This window comes from Mobula birostris, chromosome 17 (genome assembly GCF_030028105.1).
Source record: "Mobula birostris isolate sMobBir1 chromosome 17, sMobBir1.hap1, whole genome shotgun sequence".
Lineage (NCBI taxonomy): Eukaryota > Metazoa > Chordata > Chondrichthyes > Myliobatiformes > Myliobatidae > Mobula > Mobula birostris.
In genome coordinates, this window is record NC_092386.1 from 55,949,322 (window position 1) to 55,974,098 (window position 24,777).

At 40.6% G+C, this 24,777-nt stretch overlaps 1 protein-coding gene across 1 annotated transcript in view; it reads left to right on the forward strand.

Annotated features, from left to right (window-relative positions):
- Positions 1–14,601, forward strand: part of LOC140211444 (uncharacterized) — an 83,451-nt gene extending 68,850 nt beyond the window's left edge. The window contains exons 35-44 of the mRNA XM_072281153.1: positions 548–673; positions 1,411–1,582; positions 2,094–2,315; positions 2,796–2,914; positions 2,994–3,133; positions 6,154–6,289; positions 6,744–6,884; positions 11,630–11,722; positions 12,643–12,714; positions 14,228–14,601. Coding sequence (XP_072137254.1) covers positions 548–673; positions 1,411–1,582; positions 2,094–2,315; positions 2,796–2,914; positions 2,994–3,133; positions 6,154–6,289; positions 6,744–6,884; positions 11,630–11,722; positions 12,643–12,714; positions 14,228–14,334 — 1,328 coding nt within the window. The 3' untranslated portion in view covers positions 14,335–14,601. The remainder of the gene's footprint in view (positions 1–547; positions 674–1,410; positions 1,583–2,093; positions 2,316–2,795; positions 2,915–2,993; positions 3,134–6,153; positions 6,290–6,743; positions 6,885–11,629; positions 11,723–12,642; positions 12,715–14,227) is intronic.
- Positions 14,602–24,777: the final 10,176 nt, after the last annotated feature.

Sequence of the window (24,777 nt, forward strand, 5' to 3'; positions counted from 1 at the left end):
GAATTTAATATGACTGGCATTGACATGAAATTTGTTATGTGGAGGTAGTACATTGTAATACATAACTGAATTACAGTAATAAGTATAAATATATTAAAAATTAAATTAGTGTAAAAAGGAAAAAGTAGTCAGTTTTTATAGGTTCAATGTACAATCAGAAATCTGCTGGCAGAGGGGAAGAAGCTGTTCCTGAATCATTGAACAATTCAGGCTCCTGTTTTACTGTCAAATCTAATTTTTCAGGCTATTGGGTGTTACTCTTATTAACGCCTCACACATCAAGTTTTTGGATGCTATATTTATTATTGTTCAGTAAACCTGTTGGGTTTTAAGGAAGCACGGAAGACCCCTGAGAGCTGAACAATCCAATCTGAGGGCTTTACTGTACTTGGAAACCCTTCAGAACTTGTATAACTTTGGGTATACTACATTGACTGCTATTGGTTCGGAGGTTACTATAAAGGACATCGACTTAACAGCACTATTCTTGGTTGCCTTACTAAACCACAAATATAAAGGTTTCTAGGAGTCTATGATTTCTTTCCAGATGTTAATGAGTGCCACAACCCTGGAGCTTGCAGTCAAATTTGCATCAACACAGAAGGAAGCTACATGTGTGAATGTCATGCAGGTTACTTTATGGATCCAGCTAATGGAGTTTGCAAGGCAATAGGCAAGTCTAAACTGCATGTGCTCCTTGTAATTTGTGCATTGGTAATTTGTTGTAAGAATGCTTTTCTGGGGCATTTTTTAAAAAAAGCCGAATGGTATACTTCTGGTTCATTTCCAGGTGTAGGAATAGCTTAATGTGTTTGCATTTGTGTGAGTGGTTCTGTTTTACAGACCTAATCTCCTTGCAACTAAGTACTTTTTTTTTATTGATGAGACTTTTCACTGAAGAACAGATTAATATCAAAGATTGTATTTTTTGGCTACTTTGGTTTTGATAAATTGTCGTCTTATACAAGTTTAAGAACTGGGATGTTCCCTCTTGTATCCTGTTATCATTCAATTGGTTGAACTTGAGTTGATGTTCCAAATCTGGTTTATACTAATACCAAATAATTCGATAACAAGATATCATTAACCTTGGCCCAAAGCTACCTGTAAGGCTTGACATCTATTCAATTTCCTATTAATTACATGAACTTAAAGTCCACCTAAATATTAGAGGGGGGGGGGGAGGAGGAGGAGATTTTGGGTTCAGTATGTTAATACAAGTATTGAAAGTATGCTGTCTGAAATGAAACGCCTTGGATTAAAATGGCAAGCTTGTTTTAATCTTGTGGAAACTAGCCAATAAAATGCAAGGTTTCATAATTAATTGTGTAGTTTAGCTTGTTAAAAACAAATATTGAATGAATAGCATTTTATTGGAATTTGAGCTAAGAGTCCAAATTTGAAATTTAGCCATGGAGCCTTATTTGATCTTCACAAACCACCATGATATCAGGAAGCTGGGATTACATCTCCGGGAGTACACCCAAGTTGCTGTACAGCTGAGGAGTGCTGTGGCGCTGGATGCTGATGTTGCAGGGGAGAGGATCTTCTGGGCTGATGTGGGGCAGCGGGCAATCTTCAGGTAATATGCCTTTTGCATTAAACGTAACCTATTAAAGTTCCATTGATAGGACGTAATTGCTCACCGCTCAGATGGCCACAAGTCATGGTGGTACTCAAATTATTAGTTACCCACTGTTCTCCAGGTTGAGATGATTTCCAATATAAACAAAGGAAGTAGCTTCTAACCATCCTGCTCCCCGACCCCCGATTGCATGAGCTATATTTCAGTTTTACTTGCAGGTAGCATAATATTTGCAGGGTGGAATTTATGGATGAATGAACCAGGAACTTGAGTAGTTTCAAGGTTAGCACCGAGTGCTTCTGCTCTATATCAGCCGTTCATTTCCCTCCACAGATTTTGTCTGACCACTGAGTTCCTCCAACTTGTGTGTTGCTCCAATTTCTAGTACCCACGGTCTCCTCTGTCCCCATTATTTCACTATTGCTGGTTTGCAAAATCCAGTCCTTCTAGGAATAACTTGGTAGCAAATATTGACGATCTTTCTAATTGTCTTGTATTTTTGTTGTAGCATGTCACTGAATGAGAAGGATCGTGCAGCTGGAACATCCATAATTAATGGCCTGCAAATCCCTGGAGGAATTGCTGTGGACTGGATCAATAAACTTGTTTACTGGACTGATCGTGGCATGAAAACATTATCTGTGGCTAATTTTGATGGAACAAAGGGGAAGATTCTTTTTGATACGGACTTGAGGGAGCCAGCTTCAGTTGTGGTTGATCCACTGTCAGGGTACTTCTTGCTCTGGCTGTTTTGTAACTTACTGGCACTGATTTTTGGATTTGTCAAGTGTTTTGAAGCTTTCATAAATGCCATTATCATCTTCAAAGTGCTTATCAAGTCAAACTAATGGATGCCATTTTCTAACCAAATAATGGTAGTGCACATTCAAATTAACTTAAGATCCTAGGTGGAACTAGGAAGGAGAAGGTGAAAGTAACTTACTGTGAGATTCAGCAAATAACCTCTGTTCCTCTATGCAAAGCATTAATACAAGTAACAGATACCACGAGAGCCAACATTGGCCCAATGTAATCTAGCATTTTATTTAGCACTTATTTAGCAGTCTATTTTGTGTTCCAAGACAAAGCTCTGCTCAGCTGAAAATGGTCTTTGCACTAAGTAATTACAAATTATTGTTTATTGCAGTAGGAACTGCGCTTACTGGATCTACTCAAAGACTTGTTTAAAATGTGATCCCTTTCCTTGAAGGTTCATCTACTGGTCTGACTGTGGCACTCCGGCAAAGATTGAGAAAGCAGGCATGAATGGTATTAATCGCCAACTTTTGCTTGGCACCAAAATTGAGAGGCCAAGAAGCATTGCACTTGGTAAGTAAGGTGGCCTCTTTAATGGTGCACTGACTGGTATTGGGCTTTGTTAACATTGCTTGAACTATTTTTTCCACAGACCACATGAAAGGGCGCATATATTGGATTGATGCAAAGTTGCATACATTATCAAGTATGGATCTCAATGGACAGGACAGAAGAACAGTTTTACAGTCACAAGAATTCCTTGTACATCCTCGTGCTATAGCTCTATTTGAGGTGATGTTTTTCAAGATTTGTTTTCAAATAAGATTGTATAAGATGTAAGTGAGGCCTAATCTGAGGTATTGTGTGTAGTTCTGGTCACTTACCTACAGGAAAGAAATCAATAAGATTGAAAGAGTAGAGGAAAAAAAATTAAAAGGTTATTGCTGGGACTTGAGGGCCTGAGTTCTAGGGAAAGATTGAATAGGTTAGAACTTCATTTCCCTGAAGTGTAGGAGAATGAGGGGAGATTTGATAGAAGTATTTAAAAATTATGAGGGGTAATAGATAAGATTAATGCAAGTAGGCTTTTTCCATTGAGATGGTGTAAGACTAGAACTGGATATCAAAGGCTAAGCGTGAAAAGTGAAATATTTAAGGGGAGCGTGAGGGGAAACTTCACTAAAGGTTGTGCAAAAGTGTAATGAGCCACCAGCAGAAGTGGTGGATGGGGTTTGATTTCAACATTTAAGAGAAATGTGCATAAGGACATGTACAGTCCTTATAAAAAGTATTCACGACTCCCCCCCCCCCCCCCCCCCCCCTGGAAGTTTACGTGTTTTATTGTTTTACAGCATTGAATCGCAGTGGATTTAATTTGGCTTTTTGGACACTGATCAACAGAATGACTCTTTCGTGTCAAAGTGAAAACAGATCCCTACAGAGTGATCTAAATTAATTACAAATATAAAACAAAAAATAATTGATTGCATAAGCATTCATTTCTCCCCCCCCCCCCTTAATATAACACACCAAATCATCACTGGTGCAGCCAACTAGTTTTAGAAGTCACATTATTAGTTAAATGAAGGTCTGCTTTTGAAAACAGTGCAGTCAAGGCGTTCCAATTCGTTGTAGTAAAAATACACCTTCATCTAGAAGGTCCAACTGCTGGTGAGCCAGTATCCTGGCAAAGCCATGCAATGAAGATAAATGAACGCTCCAAGCAACTCCATGAAAAGGCTATTGAAAAGCACAAGTCAGGAGATGGATACAAAAGAAAATTTCCAAGTCACTGAATATCCCTTGGAGTACAGTTAAGTCAACCCTTTATATGCTCCCTTTCATGTGGTCTGTGGAAAGAATATGGCACAGCTGTAAATCTGCCTACAGCAGGCCGTCCTCAAAAACTGAGTGACTGTGCAAGAAGGGGACTAGTGAGGGAGGCCACCAAGAGACCTGTGACAATGCTGGAGGCTTGAGCTTCAGTGGCTGAGATGGGAGAGACTGTGCATACAACAACTGTTGCCTGGGTGCTTCACTAGTCACAGATTTATGGGAGAGTGGGAAAGAGAAAGCCACTGTTGGGGGAAAAACTCACATGAAATCTCAGCTATAGTTTGCCAGGAGGCATGTAGGAGGCTCTGAAGTCAGATGGAAGAAGTTTTTGTGGTCTGATGAAACCAAAATTGAGCGATCAGACTAAATGCTATGTTTGGCATAAGCCTAACCCTGCACATCATCAAAAACGCACCATCCCTACCGTGAAGCATGATGGTGGCTGCATCATGCTGTGGGGATGCTTCACCGCAGCAGGCCTTGAAGGCTTGTGAAGGTAGAGGGTAAAATGAATGCCACAAGATACAGGGAAATCCTGAAGGAAAACCTGGTGCAGTCTGCAAAAGAACTGTGGCTTGGGAGAAGACTTGTTTTCCAGCAAGACAGTGACCCCAAGCATAGGGCCAAAGTTACACAGGAGTGGCTTAAAAGCAGCGAGGTTAATGTCCTGGAGTGGCCAAGTCAGAGACCAGACCTCAATTCAACTGAGAATTTGTGGATGGGCTTGAAAAGGGCTGTTCACTCACAATCCCCAGGCAATCTGACAGAGCTTGAGCAGTTTTGTAAAGAAGAATGGGGGGAAAAGTTGCAGTGTCCAGATATCCAAAGCTGATAGAGACCTAGCCACACAGGCTCAAGGGTGCAACTGCTGCCCAAGGTGTGTCTACTAAAAACTGACCTGAAAGGGGTGAATACTTAAGCAATCAATTATTTTGTGTATTACATTTGTAATTAAATTAGATCACTTTGTAGAGATCTGTTTTCACTTTGACACAAGAGTCTTTTTTTCTGTTGATCAGTGTTAATAAAAGCCAAATTAAATCCACTGTGATTCAATGTTGTAAAACAATAAAAGATGAACATTTTCCGAGGAGGTGGTGAATGCTTTTTATGTACTGGGAATAAGTTACGATCAAGCTTGTAACCAAAGTTACAATCCTAGGCTTCAACTGAAACTGTAAAGTTTGGTCACTGAACTTCTGATTCTTCTACTTTGAAGAGCTGATGTAAAGAAAATCCAGCACTAATAAGCACTAATAGTCCACGTGTGGGCCAAGGGGACTAGGCAGACTTGCAGTTTGGCACAGATTGTTTTGAATTATTTAGAGATTCAGCATATAACAGGCCCTTCCAGCCAAATGACCAGTACTGTCCAGTAGCCCACCTAATTACAGGACAATTTACAATGCTCGATTAACCTACCAACAGTACATCTTTGGACTGTGGGAAGAAGCCAGAGTATCCAGAGGAAAGCCATGGGGAAATGTACAAACTCCTTACAGACGGTACTGGAATTGAACTTTGAACTCTGAACTCCACCCTGAATTGTAATAGAATCATCCTAACCACTATGCTACTTTGGCACCCTAGATGGGCTGAAAAGCCTGTTTTTATTAATGCTGTAGTGTCTATGACTCTATGAATAGTTCACACTATTCTCTGTGCCACATTGCCTATCAACAGTAACCATTTAAGGTACAGAATAAATGTGTTCTGTAAGGAAGTGCTTGTGCTATGATACAAATTGATAAATGTCAGATTTTGTTTATATCAGCTCTTCATAGCAGATGGTTCAGAAATTCGGTGACTGAAGTTTACGGCTTCAGTTGGAACCAAGAATAATAACGTTGCTTGCAAGTTTGATCTCAAATTATTCCCAGCAATTTAACAGTGTACATGCAGGGAATTGTTGAACTTGGACTAAGGTCTCCCATGGATTAATGGGGTGACATTTTCCCCAAAATATTCATTTCCAGGATCATGTTTATTGGGCTGATGAGGGGAAAGGAATTTATGGAGCCAATAAGTATACTGGAGATAATGTGAACCTTCTGGCCACTAATGTTGACCCTGGGGACATCATAATCTATCATGAGCTGATACAGACATCTGGTAAGTAACCTGTAGACTACTTTATGTGGTGTAACTTACTTGGTTCCTGCTGATATTTAGCACACAATTTTCCTTAATGCCGGACTGTTGATATTATTCAGATCTGTGGGATCACTTAAGAATAGTTACCTTGCCAGATGTAGTTCATATATTACAGCAGGCCTTCCAGTTCAATTATTGTATGGAAAAATTCATTCCATGCAAAAACTTGAGCGAGTACTTTTCTTGACTCTTCCAGCCTAATTTCAATCGAGAAACTATACAACTCAATTTCCAAAAGGCTGACAATATTGACAAACTTTATCCTGTGAGCTTCCTTTTTATTTTTGAATGATTTACATGCTGATTGTCCTTACAGTCAAGAAGCAAGTGGAGTGGAACTAGTGCACTGGTTAAAGCTGAATGCCGAAATTGATTGATTCTGAAATATTGACTTATTTGGTGCTTTTTCTAGGGCGAAGCTGGTGTGCAGAATTTGGAAACTGTGAGCACATGTGCCTCCCTGCTCCTCAAATTAACAGTCAGTCGCCAAAGTATACCTGTGTGTGTCCAACTGGAATGGAGTTGAAGGATGATGAACAGGGTTGTGCTGAAGGTAGCGTTTGGCTTCAGCTTACGATTTTATTTAGTGATATAGTGTGGAAGAGGCCCTTCTGACCCAAAGGCCTACACCACCCAGCAACCCGCTTATTTAACCCTAGCCTGATCACAGGACAATCTACAATGACTAATTAACCTACTAACCGGTAATTCTTTGAACTGTAGGAGGAAACTGGAGCACCCAGTGGAACTCCATGTGGTCAGGGGGTGAGTGTACAAACTCATTCCAGACAGCACTGCAGGTGAACTCTGACAACCTGTGCTGTAATAGCATTGCGCTAACCACTTCCCTACCGTGGAGCCCTAATGGAGGTTGGCCTAACATGGAGTAAACATGATCCTCATAATTCACTGTCCCATCTACGTAGTTGAGAATCAGATTTTTAAATCCTGTCAATATTTTTTTTCTCTAAATCCTTGAGCTGCAGCAGAAAAACTTGATCTACAGTGAGAACATGTGCATTAATATTTCCTAAGTACATCTCACATGGCATGTGTCCCTTTGTTCAGTTCCACACAGGGTCTGCCTTGGTAGACGTTGCACAGTCCTTCAGAATTCATCTTGGCTTTTAATGTTAGAAGTATGCTTTACCATATTTAATGTTTATGCTGTTGATGGGGGCATTTCTTGGGCGCCCAGAGGTGTCTGGTGATCCTGCTATTTGCTACAGAACTGTGCTCTCCTACCTCAGTTGAGAAATGAAAGTAAATGTGGGGCGGGGTGGGGGGGAACTAGAATTTGTATCTGTAGCCTAAGACAGCTGACAACCAGCTTAATGCAAACAATTAGGCATCAAAGCTTACTGAGCATGGCTATATACAGTACTTGGTGTAAATCATCTCCCTCCTACCGCAAACCTAAATTAAACTACAGAACAGCTAATGGAGTTGAATTGTTATTTTTAAACTCCTGGTTAAAGGAAATACTGTTATAAGTATTTAACCCTTGGTAATAATGATCAGGGAGGCACAGAGAGAATCTGCAATCACCAAAGAGTACCTTTATTGTCTCAACGGAAGAACACGTGAACTTGCACAACAGAGTATCTGTGTGCACACCTACTGGGTTTTCCTGACCCTCCATGAACATTCAAAGACTAGAAAAGGTAATACCAGAAAAAAGAGGCTGTATGGTTCATGTGTTCCTTGTGATCCCACTCCGATCTCCATGTGTCCGTGGGGTACTACACATCCATGGTGGTTGGGGTACTACACATCTCTGGTGGTTGGTTATCGCTCTTATCACATTTGAAGTTTCTAACTCTCATCGTGTTCCTCATTAAAGTTCAAAGTAACATTTATTATCAGTGCATATACAGAGTACTGTGCTCAGTTCTGGTTGCCTCACTACAGGAAGGATGTGGAAGCCATAGAAAGGGTGCAGAGGAGATTTACAAGGATGTTGCCTGGATTGGGGAGCATGCCTTATGAGAATAGGTTGAGTGAACTTGGCCTTTTCTCCTTGAAGCGACGGAGGATGAGAGGTGACCTGATAGAGGTGTATAAGGTGATGAGAGGCATTGATTGTGTGGATAGTCAGAGGTTTTTTTTCCAAGGCTGAAATGGTTGCCACAAGAGGACACAGGTTTAAGGTGCTGGGGAGTAGGTACGGAGGAGATGTCAGGGGTAAGTTTTTTTTTTTTGTTTGTTTTTTTTTACTCAGTGGTGAGTGCATGGAATGGGCTGCCGGCAACAGTGGTGGAAGTGGATACGATAGGGTCTTTAAAGAGACTTTGGATAGGTACATGGAGCTTAGAAAAATAGAGGGCTATAGGTAAGCCTAGTAATTTCTAAGGTAGGGACATGTTTGGCACAACTTTGTTGGCCGAAGGGCCTTATTGTGCTGTAGATTTTCTACGTTTCTATATTTCACCACATTCAACCCTGAGATTCTTTTTTCCTGCAGGCATAGAATCGTAACTAGAAACCAGATCAATGAAAGAACAAGTAGCATAGATGACAACAAACTGCAACTGCAAATATAGATATTTAGCAGTAAATAACAAGAGCATGAAATAAGATTTTTTTTTTAAGCATGTCGTACCAGACATTCAGCCATTCTTGTCTGGCATGTGGTGTCAGGATTAACCGGGTCACGTTATGAATGTTCCTGACTCGACCCTTATAATTTTTTTTTTAACGAGGCCGAGTGGCTTGCTCGACCCTCAACCTGGCACGGATGGAAAGCATGCTCGAGAGTGGCCCAACCTGGATTCAAACTCAGGAACCTTTGCTCCGGAGTCCAGTGCTGATCTCACCGTGCCATCAGCTGGCCATAACAAGATAAAGAGTCCTTAAAGTGTGATCATTGATTATGGGAACATTTGAATAGAAGAGTGTAGTTATCTTCTTGTTCAACAGCCTGATGGTTAAGGGATAGTAACTGTTCTTGAACCTGGTGATGTGAGTCCTAAGGCACTTGTAACAGATGGCATCAGTGAGTAAAGAGCATGGCCTGAGTGGTGGGGATCTCTGATGGGTGCTACTTTCCTGTGACAGTGTTTCATGTAGATGTGCTCAATGGGAGGGCTTCACCTGTGACGTACTGGGCTGAATCCACTACTTTTTGTAGGATTTTCCACTCAAAGGCATTGGTGTTCCCATTACCAGGCTGTACTGCAACCAGTTAGTAGGCTTTCTACTACACATCTATAGAAGATTTTCAAAGTTTTTGATGTCTTGCTGAATCTCCGCAGACTCCTGAGGAAGTGGAGGCACTGTTATGCATTCTTTACAATTACATTCATATGATGGGTCTAGGACAGGTCTTCTGAGATGGTGATGCACAGAAATTTAAAGTTACTGACCCTCTCCACCTCTGATCTTGATCCTCTGAGGACTGGCTCATGGACCTCTGGTTTCCATCTCCTGAAGTCTGCAAGTAGTTCCTTGCTCTTGCTGATTGAGTGAGAGATTGTGGTTATGACACTGCTCAGCCAAATTTTCAGTCTCCCTCCTGTATGTTGATTCATCACCCCGTTTGAAACAGCCTACAACAATGGTGTCATCAGCAAATTTGAATATGGTATTGGAACTGTACTTGGCCACACAGTCATCGGTGTAAAGTCAGTAGAGCAGGGGGCTAAGCACACATCCCTGCCGTGCTCCTGTGCTGATGGAGATGGTGGAGGAGATGTTTTTGACAATCCAGACAGACTAGGGTTTACAAGTGAGGAAATCCAAGATCCAATAACTTAAGGGGTATTGAGGCATAAGTCTTGGAGTTTACTGATAAGTTGTGAGGGGGTGATAATATTAAATGCTGAGCATCCTGATGAATGCATCTTTGTCCCGATGTTCCAGCATTGTGTGAAGAGCCAATGAGGTAGCATCTGTTGCTCCATTAGACACATTAAAGCAGATCCAAGTTGCCACCCAGACACCAGTGCCTCAAAAAACTTCATCACAGTGGATGGAAGTGCCACTGGGTGATAGTCATTGAGGCAGGTTACCATGTTCTTCTTGGGAACCATTATGATTGAAGCCTGCTTAAAGCAGATGGGTACCACTTACAGTGAAAGTGAGAGATTGAAGATGTCTGTGAATACACCAGGCGGTTGGTCAGCACGGGTCTTCAGACACGGCCAGGTACTCTGTACAGGACCTGATGGTTTTCGTGGACTCACCCTCTTGAAGGCAGCCTGCATGTCATCTTCAGATACTGAGGCCAAAGGAGATGTGGAGGTGCACGGTAGTTCCTTCTGACAGTCAAAGTAAGCATAGAAGGCATTGAGCTCATCTGGAAATGAGGCTCTGCTGTACCTCATGTCACTCGATTTTAAATTTGTAGGAGGTTATAACATTCAAACCCTGCCACAGCTGTCGAGCATGCCTCATTGATTCCGGTCCTGTCCGAATTCTCCACTTCGTCCATAAAATGGCTTTCAGGAGATCACACCCTCACCTCTTCCAGCATTCTAGATCAAATGATGCATCTCCATTCTGTTGGCGCAAGGTCCTACCTGGGTCACCTTTTTAATTGGCTCCGCTGCTGGGCTACAACCAGCATTGTTTGATGGTCTCTGCTCCCAGCCCCATGCCTTTGTTCTTTTCAACTCTGACTCGCTCAAACCAGTTAAACTAGGTGGCCCAGACACTCCGTCTAACGAGATTACAGATTGCTTCTCCTACAAGCCTGCCACTTTACATAATAAATAGCTACTCATCTGAGAATGGTCTCAGGTTTGGCAGGTAATAGCTGAAATTTGGTGGGTAATTAACTGAAATTCCTCGTGTCCAAATTTACTCTGATTAAAGATTTCACAAAGTGGGGGTAGGGGGCTGCAAGGACAGTCTCACAAAATGGCCAGCTTCATCTCCTTCAAGCACATGGCAAGAGCAAAGACAATCGGTTTGTCTACTTCTACCATCATTAATTCATTCAAATTCACTGATTTGTAGACTATAGTTCATTCTAGCCAATACAATGTTTGACTTTTGCTACTGTAGACTAATAATCTAAAGACTAGTTAAGTGCAAAGAGGACAACAAACATTTTAAACCCATTCAACCTGAATATTAGTATATAGTCACAACACACTGGAGGAACTCCACAGGTCGGGCAGCATCCGTGGAAATGATCAGCCAATGTTCCGGCCCGAAACGTTGACCGATTGTTTTCACGGATGCTGCCCGACCTACTGAGTTCCTCCAGCATGTTGTGAGTGTTGTTTTGACCCCAGCATCTGCAGAGTATTTTGTGTTTAATATTAGTATTTAACTATCCCTGTTCGTTTACAGTAACAACTCCAACAAAGAGGTCTGCAATTGTGGCTTCAGAAGTATTTGTCAGGTCGCACACCATCTTGCCAACAATTTTGGCTAGTCCCAAAGGTAATGCAGTAACAAGCAGAAATTTTTCTTTTCAAATGTTTTTATTATTACTATTCAAAAAAATAACACAAGTACATCGAAATAAGCAACACTTACAATGTCTTAAGGAAAAAAAAACATTGTTTTTAAAAATTGAAAAATTTTTCTGATGATAAAAAAACCCACTAAGCAGAAAAGTGTGTGTGTGGGGGGGGACCCCATTAGGTGTACAACCCTGGAGCCATGTATCATACAAAAAGCTTCTAAAGATAAACATCAAACCGCCAGCAAGGAAAAAATATACCAGAAATTTACAATTAGATCGTGGAGAAAATCTATCAACTAACTCAAATGATAATAATGAGCAAATGAACCCCATCTTTTCTCAAAATCAAAGGTTCGACTTCTAATTTTCTCCAAACTATAGCATCACTTGAGAGAACCATTGTGAGCTGAAGTGGGAGCTGATGTATCCTTCCACTTCAACAAAATGGCCCTCCTGGCTATCAGTGTAACAAATGCAATAACATGTTGGTCAGACACAGAAATACTAAGCAGAAAGTTTTCAATCCTTTTAAACTTATCTTTATCCTATGCCTTGGTTTCATTTATACTGGGCTTTTGACCTCAACCCTATAATATCAGTGGGTATATTTATAACAATGATTGGTAACATTCAAATTCTGCCACATTTCTATGTGTAAAATAAGATATTGTACAAACTCTTCATTTGCCTCATTGTTTGGAGCTCCAGTTTAATCTCGTCAATGAGTCTGTGACCTGGCTACTACAGCTTGTTTTAAAATTCAGAACCATTTTGTGCTGCCATATAAATAGAATTGATAGATGGAATTTGTTTTTTTAGTAAAATATGCTACTAACTTTACTGTATTTGAGTTTCTTGTATATGGAATGATGGAACGTTTGCTTTTGATTTTTAGATGCAAGTTTGAATACTTCACTTGGAAAGTCACACAAAGAATCAAGAGCACTTTGGGTCATCTTTACCATTTGTAAGATATTCTCCTTTTCTTGAAAACCCTATCTGTGTAAAGCTCATTTACTAATAGAACATTGAACAGCACAGTACAGGACAGGCCCTTTGTCCCACAGTGCTGTGTCAAACCAGCTAAAAAGCATATCAAAAGTGTCCAGACACTAATCCTTCCCAACCACACAATGTCCATATCCCCTCCATCTTCCTTACATCCATGTGTCTATCTAAAATTCTCTTAAAAGCCTCTAATGTACTTGCCTACCATCATACCAGGCATCCACCACTCTGAGTTGTTATTTAAAAGCAATATATCCTTTCAATCCCCTTGGAACCTACCCACTCTCACCTTCAATGCATGTCCTCTGGTATTTGATATTTCAACCCTGGGAAACAAATACTCGCTGTCTACTGTATCTATGCCTTTCATAATCTTATAAACCTCTATCAGATCTCCAATATGGATAGATGATTCTCTACCTTGGTGCTGGGTACCAGCAACTAGATGTTGGCTTCCAACCTCCGCATCTAACGCATTATCATTGGCAACTTCCGCATTCAAAAACACAACTTCCAAAAGGATCCTACCACTAAATGCATCTTTACCTCCACCCCACCCCCACCCCTGCTTTCCACAGGGATCGCTCCCTCTGTGATTCCCTTGCCCATTCATCCCTGCCCAATAATCTTCCTCCCGGCACTTACCACTGCAAGCAGCCTATGTGCCACACCTGCCCATTTACCTTCTTCCTCACCTCCTGCATTTGGGACCCCAAACAGTCCTTCCAGGTGAAACGGTGCTCCGCCTGGGAATCTGCTCAGGTACTCTATTGTCTCCAGTATTCCCGGTGCGGCCTCCTATACATTGGTGAGACCCGTCATGAATTGAGGGACCACTTCATCACCACTTCCACACCATCTGCCACAAGAGGGACTTCCCGGTGGCCAAACACTCTAATTCTGATTTCCATTCCCATTCTGACTGGCTGATCCATGGTCTGCTCTTGTGCTAAGATGAGGCCACCCTCAGGATGCAGGAGAAACACCTTGTATTCTGTCTGGATACTGCCCCCCCCCCCCCCCCCCGCCCCAACCTGATGGCACGAATATCGATTTTTCCTTCTGGTGAAAAATTCCCGCCCCCTCCTCTATTCCACAATCTGACCTTTCACTTCTCACCTGCTTATTCCCCCTGGGTCCCCTACTCCACCCCTTTTCTCCTATTGTCCGCTCTCCTCTCTGATCAAGTTGTTTCTTCTCTAACCCTTGACCTTCCCAACCCACCTGGCTTTACCTATCACCTTCCCGCTAGCCTCTTTCCCCCACCGTTTTTATTCAGGCTCTTCCCCCTTCCTTCGTCCTGAAGAGGGTCTCAGCCCGAAACATCAAGTATTTACTTTTTTTTTCCTATAGATCTGTGTGAGCCACTCAGCCCTCCTGTATTTTGTGCTTTGTTTTAGATATTAGCTTGGTGGTTTTTGTGACAAATGTGAATATTCCATTTAAAATCTTTCTGTCCACTTTTTTTTCAGTGCTTTTGATCATTGCTGGTGTATTGAGTTACTTTGCTTGGCAGATATGGGAAAAGAAGAACATGAAGTACGCCCATTTTGAGAATCCAGCCTTTCAAAGTAATTAACCTGTACAAAGCAAAGAATAAAGCTGAATTTGCCCAACTAGAATGATACTGTGTAACTGCTATGTGTGTGGCATGGAATGCCTCTGAAACAGGGTGGATTGTGTATCCTGTTCTCAGCAGATTTTTCTCTGGCTAATTTGCCCAAGGATTGAATCCAATTTGCTTAATGATTAACACTTGAGATCCTGTGAACCCTGATACAGTCTACATATGGACACAGCATGACTCCTGGCCAGCCTGCAATTTCTTGCAGCTACATGGCTTAGCCCAACTCCAGAATTTTTTCACATGGGCTTCTTCACTTGCTTTCGGGAGGCTTGAACAAAATGCCAAAGGTTTGGAGGAACTAAAATTAGGATGTTGAGTTAATAGTTACTATATTGGGAATTTTTTTTATCGCCAAGATTGAGATCACTAGATGCTAATTAAAAAGCTACTTCATAAAATTCACTCGGGATAAAGTGTAAAAAAAAGTCACTTAAGATTCCATGGTATAACTGACAGCTGAACCTTGGTTGTCAATATCATAACAGATTCAGATGGTGAAATCAGATTGTTTATTCACAATCCCTAAGATTGGTAATGCCCAAGGTTAGCAAATAGGTAATGAGCACAACTCTGCATTTTCCTTGTGAAAGTATTTGGGGCAATGGTTTAATCATAGCCACAAGCCTTGGAGGCACAGCCATTGAATGTTGTTGAAATATGGGTCTCAGACTTCAGGCAAATAAAAAGTGGAAGTCACAAAGAGACTTGATGAAATGTGGCTTTAAGAGTATTGGTGAATTTTTAACATTTCATGAAAATTGAAAACTGTCATGGATAGGTGGAACGACATAAGATAAACCTGTCATGGCTGGACTAGAAAAACTGGCTTCCTCTTTCAAGCACATGTTGCAAGAGATTTCAGTGTTTAAAAGTGTGAAGGGAATAGATAAGAGGACAATCTTATCATTTGATAGTTAGGAATTAAGACAATGAAAATTGATTGGCTGAGGTCCAGAATGCTCTGCCACTGATATTGGAAGCAGACTTAATTACAATGTTCAAAAGGAAGTGGTTTATACATTAGAGAGTTTGCTGGGCTATTGAAGGGACAGGAAGGGATTTGGCTGTATGACTTGGAGCTGGTATGGAGTGTAGCCTGAATGACCTCTGTGCTATAACTTGTTGCTTTTGCCTGATGCACCAAGTTTGAGAGTTTTTCCTCGGGTGCTTATTCAGATATAACACCAGCAAGCCCTGATGTATCTCTTTCTCTCTCGTCCAGCTCAGGCTTCCCTAGTACCTGCAATACTAACTTTCTTGAGCCAGCCCACAGGTATGGAACACTAAATGGTCTGACTTCAATTTTAAACCCACTGGTGCTGTACGTGATCTGATTCAATGGACTTTTGAATGTTCTGAAGCAAATCATGTGGCCCAGGTTTATAGCAGGATCCTTGGCAGAGTGGAGTAACAGAGGGATCTTGGGCTAAGAGTCCATAAAACCTTCTAAGTTGCTTGCATGTTGATGGATGTATTGTCTGCTGGTTTTTATGAGTAGATCACACTTGGAGTACAGGAACATAATCCTTCATTACAGGAAGGATGTGAAAACGTGAGGGTGCAAAGATGATTTAGCAGGATGCTGCGTGGATTTAGAGAACATATTGTATGAGGAAAGGTTGAGTAAGCTAGAGCTTTTCTCTTTGGCACAACAGAGGATGAGAGGAAACTTGAAGTGTATAAGATTGAGAGGCATAGCTGGTGTATAACCAGCACCACTGTTCCTCCTAAGCTGAGCAACCATGCAGTAACTGAAATACCCCCACACACATAACCTTTGTGGCTGCACAGCTGGAGTTTTCTTTTATATAATGGCAATATAATTTTGAAATCTATGTTAATAATTGTGAAATGCCCTGTTATTAATGAATTCTATAAATTTTCAAAGTAATAAAAATACCATATCCTTTTAGAGCTTCAATGTATTTGTATTGTCAGTGTTTCAAGTTGCAAAATGTTACAAATTGTAACACTAAACACAGAATGGAAGTCAGTAGCTCATTATTATAAGCTGCTGGTCTGCTGAGCACTGACAATGTCTAGTCAATGCAAGAATTTGAAGATATTCTTGTCAACCTCATTGGAAACTTTCAATCTTCTAGTGCTGACTGCAAATGTGGATTCAGTCTTATGAATTCGATCAAATGTAAAAATCCACAAGCAGATTTAAAGTGAAATATTTGAATGATTTCATGAGGATTAAGGCATGTCTTTCACCTGAGTGCAAAATTAATCTGGACAGTGTTTGGTAATAGATTTTTAATGAAGACAGACGAGAAAAAGTTTATGAAATGTGAAATATTTTCTGTTGTACTCTATTTCATTTACCTTTCAATTAATAAATGAAATAAAGTGAGTTTTTATTCTAAATATTCATAGTATGTGTATTACAAAAAGAAAAGCATTTAAAACACTGCACAGTTTTGTAAGAATTTCCTGTTCAGAGCTATGTTTGGTCCACACAGCTGTTTTTTTTTAAAATGGAAGTAATGTTGGCCAGCACCCTTTTTCCTAGGTAGCAGTGCCCAGGACCACATGACATGACAAGTTAAGTGGAAGAAAGTTCAGTTTGGCTGGGGGGAAATGTCAGAAGGGTTTTTACAGACTGGTGGGTGCCTGGAAAACACTGCTGGGAATGGTGGTATAGACTGATGCAATAGAGATATTTAAAACACTCTTAAGTACATGGATTAAGAAAAATGGAGGGTTATAGGCTGTGCAGGGATGAAGGTTTAGAGTGATTGTGGAGTAAGTTCAGGTAGGTCAGCAGAACATCGTGGGCTAAGGGCCCCCTTCTGTGCTCTATTGCTCTGTGTTTTAAAAACAAAGCAACTTCTATATATGTTTAGTATCTGTAAACTTTCTTTCAATTTAAATTTTAGTCCTCTAACTTAAATAGTGTGAAATAAAATTTGTTCATAATGTTGATAACTCCCTTTGACAGCAATGAGCTGTAGGAAACAGAGTGCTGGATTTTGCTGCCTGGGATAGCATTGTCACACCGATCACTCAAAGTTGGGGTATAACACACAAAGCAGACCTCTAGTGCAGCCATCCTGTAGGTGTGGCCACAATATTAGTGTCAGATCTTGTCAGTTATGACTTGTAATGAACTGAAAGATACTCAGTGGCCACTTTAGACTTTAAAGAAAGTGGAATATAAATATTCTATGGACCTCTCCCACCCCACCCCATAGCAACAAGTGCTAGGAAGCAGATTGAAGGCAGATGTTGAAAAGGTACAAAAATAACTGGGTTATTATCTTGGGTGACTTCAACTTCCCTAATATTGATTGGCATCTCCTTAGTACAAAAGTCTTAGCACAGGTTTTGTTAGGGTGTATCAGGAATCCTTCCTGTAAACATGGACAGGTTGGTTAGAAGAGAGGTCATATTGGATCTAGTACTAAGCAATGGATGTGGTCAGGTGACATCTGTTGGTCGTGAGCATTTCAGAGACAGTGACCACAACCCTCTGACCTTTACATAGCCTTTGACAAGGATAAGGGCAAACAGTATAGGGAAGTATTTAATTGGGCGAGGGTGAATTATGATGGTAGGCAAGAACGTGGGAGCATAAATTGGGACAGATTTACTCAGGGAAATGCACAATGGAAATATTGAGGTTGTTTAGGCAGCAAATCTATCCAGAACTTGAGGTAGGGGAAAGATGGTTGGATGAAAGAACAATGGTTGACAAGAGAAATGGAACATCCAGTCAAGAGAAAGAAAGAAGCATCCTAAAGAATGCAGCAAATAGAATTCCTTTGTTCAAGAAAGATAATGGGGTAATCCTGGGAATTGTAGACCTGTAAGTCTTCCATAAGTGATGGAAAACTACTGAAGAGAAAGCATTTACAAGCATTTTGAGAAGCATTGTCTGACTAGGGATAGTCAGAATAGCTTTGTTAGCGGCAGCTTGTGTCTCATGAGCCTGATTGAATTCTTTGAGCAAGTGACGAAACAAATTGAAGATAGAGCACTGGTTGTGGTGTATATAGATTTTAGCAAGGTGTTTAACAATCCTCCCAGTGATAATATCATTCATAAAGACAGGGAGCATGGGATCCAGGGAAACTTAGCTGCATGGATTGAGAACTGACTTGCCCACAGAAGGCAGAGGTGGTGGTAGATAACACATTACTACCTGGAGATCGGTGATGAGTGGTGTTCTGCAGGCTATTGTTCTGGGAGCACTCTGATTTTTAGAAATGATTTAGATGAAGTGGAAGGGCAGGTTAGTAAGTTTTCAGATGATGCAAAGGTTGTTGGTGTTATGGATAGTGTAGAAGGTACGTTGCAGTGGGTCATTGACAAGATACAAATTTGGGCTGAGAAGTGGCAGATGGAGTTCAATCTGGAAAAGTGAGAAGTGATAGATTTTAGAAGGTCAAACTTGAAGACAGCATACAGAATTAATTGCAGGATTCTTAGGATTGAGGAGGAACACAGGATTCTTTGGGGACTAATCCACAGATCCTTCAAAGTTGCTGGGGTGGTTAAAAAGGTATATAGTGTGTTAGTCTTCATTTGTCGAAGGACGGAGTTCAGGAGCTATGAGGTAATATTGCAGCTCTATTAAATACTGGTTAGGTCATACTTGGACTACTGTGTTCAATTCTGGTGACCTCACTGTAGGAATTACAGTGACCGGACTTACCACCTCAGTGATGATCATATCACTAACAGCAACATGACACTGGCGACCAAGAATGTTTTCTTAGACAAGACACCTGCTTAACCTGATGCCACTCCTCAGGCCCAGGGGTGCTATCCTGGAAGAAACAGGGTGCCACCCAAAAGACTGAATCTTTAGTATAGTGGTTTGTTATGTACCGTTATTGTGGAAGCATGTTTATTTTGAATATGGTTTATGAAAGGGAAATTGAATTATTTGTACATATACAGTTTTATGTTGCATTAATCTAAAGGGGGAGGAAGTGTAATGTATGGATCTATTTCTTTTAAAGCAATGACTCCCCTTGGCACTACATATGGATTATTCTGTATGCATGCATATTGATCTGTTGTCTACGCATGCACATTTCTCTCTGTCTCTCCAATGTGAATGCACCAGTTAGACCCAGCTCCCACATGTTTGCCTTTATTTAATTGATATGTAGTTGTGCACAGACACAACAAAAACAGGGTTGCTTTGCTGATGATTAGATCCTTCCTAAGGTTATATAACAGACATGGGGTGCACTAAACATAATTACTGAAGGCCAAATTCAGGTTTCTGTTTGGGTAGCCGCCAACCTGATGGAATGAACATCAATTTCTCCAACCTCTGGCAATTTCTCTCCCCTCCAGTCCTGATAAAGGGTTTCAGCCCGGAACATAAACGGTTTATTCCCTTCGTAGATGCCGCCTGACCTGCTGAGTTCCTACAGTGTTCTGTGTATGCATTGCTCAACATTTCCTGCATCTGCAGAATCTCTCATCTCAATTGCAAATGATCTGTCTGGAGGTGCAATTTGAAAGGAGATGGATGAGACAAAAGGAAAGGAAATCCATGCTGAAACTGTGGAAGACACCGCACAGTATTTGCTTGCATCTTAAATAAAAGGGAATGCTGCTATCCTTGCTCTAGTTGGAAGGAACAGGGCAGAGAGCAGAAAAGTGGGAAGTGGAACAGACATTTGAGAGCGCTCCAAAGGTGATCTGACTTGTATTTCTGCACTTATTCTTGGTACCTCCACATCTGGTCCAACATAAGAGGTGCACTGTAAGCATGCCATGGGATCGTGCAATGACACATAGCAAATGTGGTAAAGATTGTGCTAGTCCTGCATTCTCAGATTTCAATGCAATGCCATCAGCCAAGTATGAAAAGGGTATGTTTGACTGAACAGCTCATCGCTCTGTTCTCTAATGTGAGGATATCAGGGAGGAGAACTACTGAAAATCAAAAAAAAAAATGTCAAAGATTTCCAGGACACCTATTGAAAGTTGTCCAAGATCCCTGTGGACACGTTGATGGAACAGAAGGCTATAACAAGTGTTCCTGGATTAACTGAAGGCCTCTTAATTGCCATAAAAATTGCTGGTGAACGCAACAGACCAGGCAGCATCTATAGGAAGAGGTACAGTTGACGTTTTGGGCCGAGACCCTTCGTCAGGACTAACTGAAAGAAGAGGTAGTTGCTTACAGTGCACTTCTTATGTTGGACCAGATGTGGAGATACCAAGAATAGGTGCAGAAATACAAATCAGATCATTTTTGGAGGGCTCTCCAATGTCTGTTCCACTTTCCACTTTTCTGCTCTCCGCCCCGTTCCTTCCAACTAGAGCAGCATTCCCTTTTATTTAAGATGCAAGCAAACCTAACCTCTTACTATCCCTTCTTTCAGTTAGTCCTGACGAAGGGTCTCGATCCGAAACGTCGGCTGTACCTCTTCCTAGAGATGCTGCCTGTCCTGTTGTGTTCACCAGCAATTTTTATGTGTGTTGCTTGAAATTCCAGCATCTGCAGATTTCCTCGTGTTGGCCTCTTAATTGCCATTGTGCACAGTTGGTGATGCCCTGAAACTACGGAAAACCAGACAGAAAAGAAAACTCGAACATCCTGGCATATTCATGGGCTAGGTTAACATCGTTGTTTATTTTGGAAAATCAGTCACATGCATGAAACAATTCTACTGTATCTCCAGAAAGCCTTGGAAGAGTACAGAAGCATTAAAACTAGTCCAAAATGACAATTGGTCTTGTTCCAACAAGCTGCAGTGCTCTGTACCAATTCATTCAATGACCTACACCAGAAGCACCACTGCCCTGACACATTGTGCAGGCTAATGTCCTGCTACTGTATCTTCCTTCTCATCCCTCTTTCCCTATCTACTGCTGGATCACCTACCTTCAAGTTATTGGTGGTTCTTTTATCCTCAGTTGATGCCCAATCCAAGACCACCAAACTGAACCGGTAAACCAAATCTGAGTGTAGAAAGTCAACCAACAACAAAATTCCTGTGAAAACTCATTCACAGTTTAGTAAGAACTCAAGTGTCAGTACTGTATAGATTGGTGGCCATGGAGAAATTAAAATACGAACAAAAACATTGAACTTGAATGAGTCAAGGAATGTGGAAGTAGACAAAGTGAAGGTCTTTGTTTTTGCCATGTAGTTGAAGGAATGAACAATGTGTGGTTAAGTGCCTTGCTTAAGGATCACACACTGCCTCAGCCAAGGCTCGAACTAGCGACCTTCCAATCACTAGATGAACGCCTTAACCATTTGGCCACATATATATATAAAGGAATGGAGGCTGCCATTTTGTGAAACTGCTCTGTAACCTCCATTTTGTGAACCAGTTTTGCTCAGGAATAGCTGTATCAAACTGCTTCAAAGTAATGATGCTCCTGATAATCTGCTGAATTAGAGATAATTTCCAAATAAGAAGTTATTTGTGAGCTGTTCTTCGGTAAGATAAAACATGCAGGTTTATGAATAAGGAAGTCTGTGTCTGATCTGAATAACCCGATCCTAGTAAGCTGCTGAACTGCTCTGTTTCAGAACAAACAGACATTAATTACAAGTTGCTACTTGTGAGAAAGGCAATAAAATAATGCTGGTTTGGATCAGAGCCAATGGGAAGGTAACACACGTAGGCCAGATGGGCCAGAGCCAACGAAATCAAAATAGCCTTTGAACTGGATAAGGAAAGAGTATAAGGACGAGGGGCTTTGAATGCAAAGTAGTGAGAACTCCAGAAACTATCATAAAGAAAATCCAGTGCCAGGTGCTGGGAGAAGGAGGATCAATTGCTTGGCCAATGAGTGATCCCCTATTTCAGTGTTAAAAATTGGAGAAGTGGTCTGAGTGAGTATTAGTACAGAGGGAACAATAAAATTTATGTTTTATGTTGTTAGCCCAGGGTCAACATAATTACATTGATATTAATGCAGAGACAATAAAGTGCAAGCTTTGATTAATTAAGAGTTGTTTAACCTTGACCAGTTGATGATAGTCAGCATAGATATTTTCCTGAGACTGATTTGTTCGAATCAATTGGAATAGAGTCCATACCTTGTTTCTACCATCCAAATTCAGTAGGACTGTGAAACCCATCGTCAACATGTTAAGCTGATAAATTGCTGTCATATTGTTTTGACAGTCACTAACATAATTGTCAATCTGCCTCTCCTGAGGGTATGCCCACACACGGCCCAGGATTCGGCTGTGAAACAGTATCAGTGTGTTGAAGCTGTATCTTTAATTGGCTGTAACAGCACCTCTCACTCCTAAACTCATTAAATTAAAATATCTTCCACTGCCTCCAAAAGAAACTTGTCTGGAGGATAAATATGCATGGCTTTAGCTACATTGAAAATGTGAACATTTACCTAGAAGATCCAGATGTTTGGTAAATTCAATACTTTCATGTTCCATGTCATTACCTTCTGCATTGGTAGTTTTAATATGCAGTGTTGCAAATTATGCAATTATGCTTTAATTAGGACTCCATAATTTTTCATATTTTCTCCAAGTAGAAATATTTTATTTATTGAATTTCCTGTGTTTAAATTCCACCTGATGATTGTCATGTGCCCATAAATAATAAGTTAAATACATTCAGTTTTCACAGACACATCTCCAATTAACTTTCTGCAACATCGTTAAAGAGCTAACAAAATTAACACAATCAAAAATCATTACTTCACAGAATGACAAAGCTTCCAGTAATGTTCACCATCTTCTTCTATCCTCTGAACATTAACCATATGTCCTGTTAATTAAGTGCTGAACCAGATGATGTCTCATTCAATTCTTTACATTTCTTACTGTGACATGATTTATTACGATTATTATAGAATGGTTACTTCCACCAGTAATTGGAGCACAAATACTTACACATATTCTATCAGGTCACTGATGGCTGTTAACATTTCCCCTGATTCTGGTTCCAAGTAAGGATCCTGTATTAAGATCTTTGCTGATATCTGCTTCAGTGCACTGCAGATTTGTTTTTAAATCAACAGCAGTACTCTGGACTGATGTTAAGATGTGAATGAGTGCATTGTCACTACTCCTCAACTGAATAGTCACTTTCTCTCTGCTAGTTCCCCTCCCCTCTGAGTTCATAATCCTTCTCCCTAAATGTGCAAGAAAATGTAAACCTCTCTGAATCAGGTACCATGGATTCTGTCATATAACCAGTTGAGCTTTATAGAGATGAAGGGTCTCGGCCCGAAACGTTGACTGTTTCCTCTTTTCCACAGATGCTGCCTGACCTGCTGAGTTCCTCCAGCATTTTGTGTGTGTTGATTTGGATTTTCAGCATCTGCAAATTTTCTTCTGTCTGTGATTTGTAGAAATTTATCTTAGGATCACAAATATTTCTTGGTCAGTTGAAACTCTACAAATGTACAGGCAGCATCTGTAGAGACATGGAATGAAAGTCAACAATTTGGTTGATGGCCTCTCAGGAGAATGGTTCCAATGGACAAAGCAATTAATTTTGCAATAAGAAGGAACAATTGGAGATGTTCAAAATCTGAAATAAGAACAAAAAAATTAGAAATATATTGCAGAAGACCTGTCAGCATCTGCAACAAGGAAAGTTTGATTGAAGGGTTACTCAGCTGAAACATAAGTAATTTTTGATCTTTACAGAACTTTATGTTTGCAAATTGTGGAATATTTTCTAGTTGAGTAAATCAAATGTTGAAGTTTCAAAAACAAGATCTTTCAGCATGTTAAAAAGAGAATCTATTTCGAAAGTACTTTATAGGCATAAGATAATGCAACTGCTTATTGTAAAATGTACAATAAAATCTAGGAGTGGACAAGACACAACTTGGATAACAGAGCGACTACATTGTGTGGGGTCAGGTAATGATTGGATGTAATATCCCTGCAAAAGAAGGGTAAGTGCAGGAGATGATGGGTATTCCATTTGAATGGTGTGTATGCGAGTATCAGCTAGAGAAGCTATTTGCTGTCTGGTACTGAATGGAAAGAGTAACAAAATCCTGGAGCAATTATGCAGAATACTGAACTATTAGTTAAAATGCTAATTAATCTGTTAAAACACTACAAAGCCCTTTCCGTGGTTGTGTAGGTTTTCACAAATAAAAATGGCAGAGGCGTTTTATGTTCAAGGAAAATCATAACAACTCATTTATTGTAATCCAAAATCTGAATACAAAGCATGGTAAAAGTACTTTACATGATTACATCATCATGTCAGACCAGTATCTTAAAGTGAACACCAACTTAATGTCAGTGGCTGTAAATTATGTATGATTGCCCCCCCCCCACCCAAGAATTCACTAAAACCAGCATTGTGAGCCAGTCCAGAGCTCGGACAAGCTGCCTGGCTCTGGTCTTGTGTTTCAACAGCAGATGCCCCTGGCTCGTCCAGAGGTGTGTTGACACGCTCATGGTCATGTGGT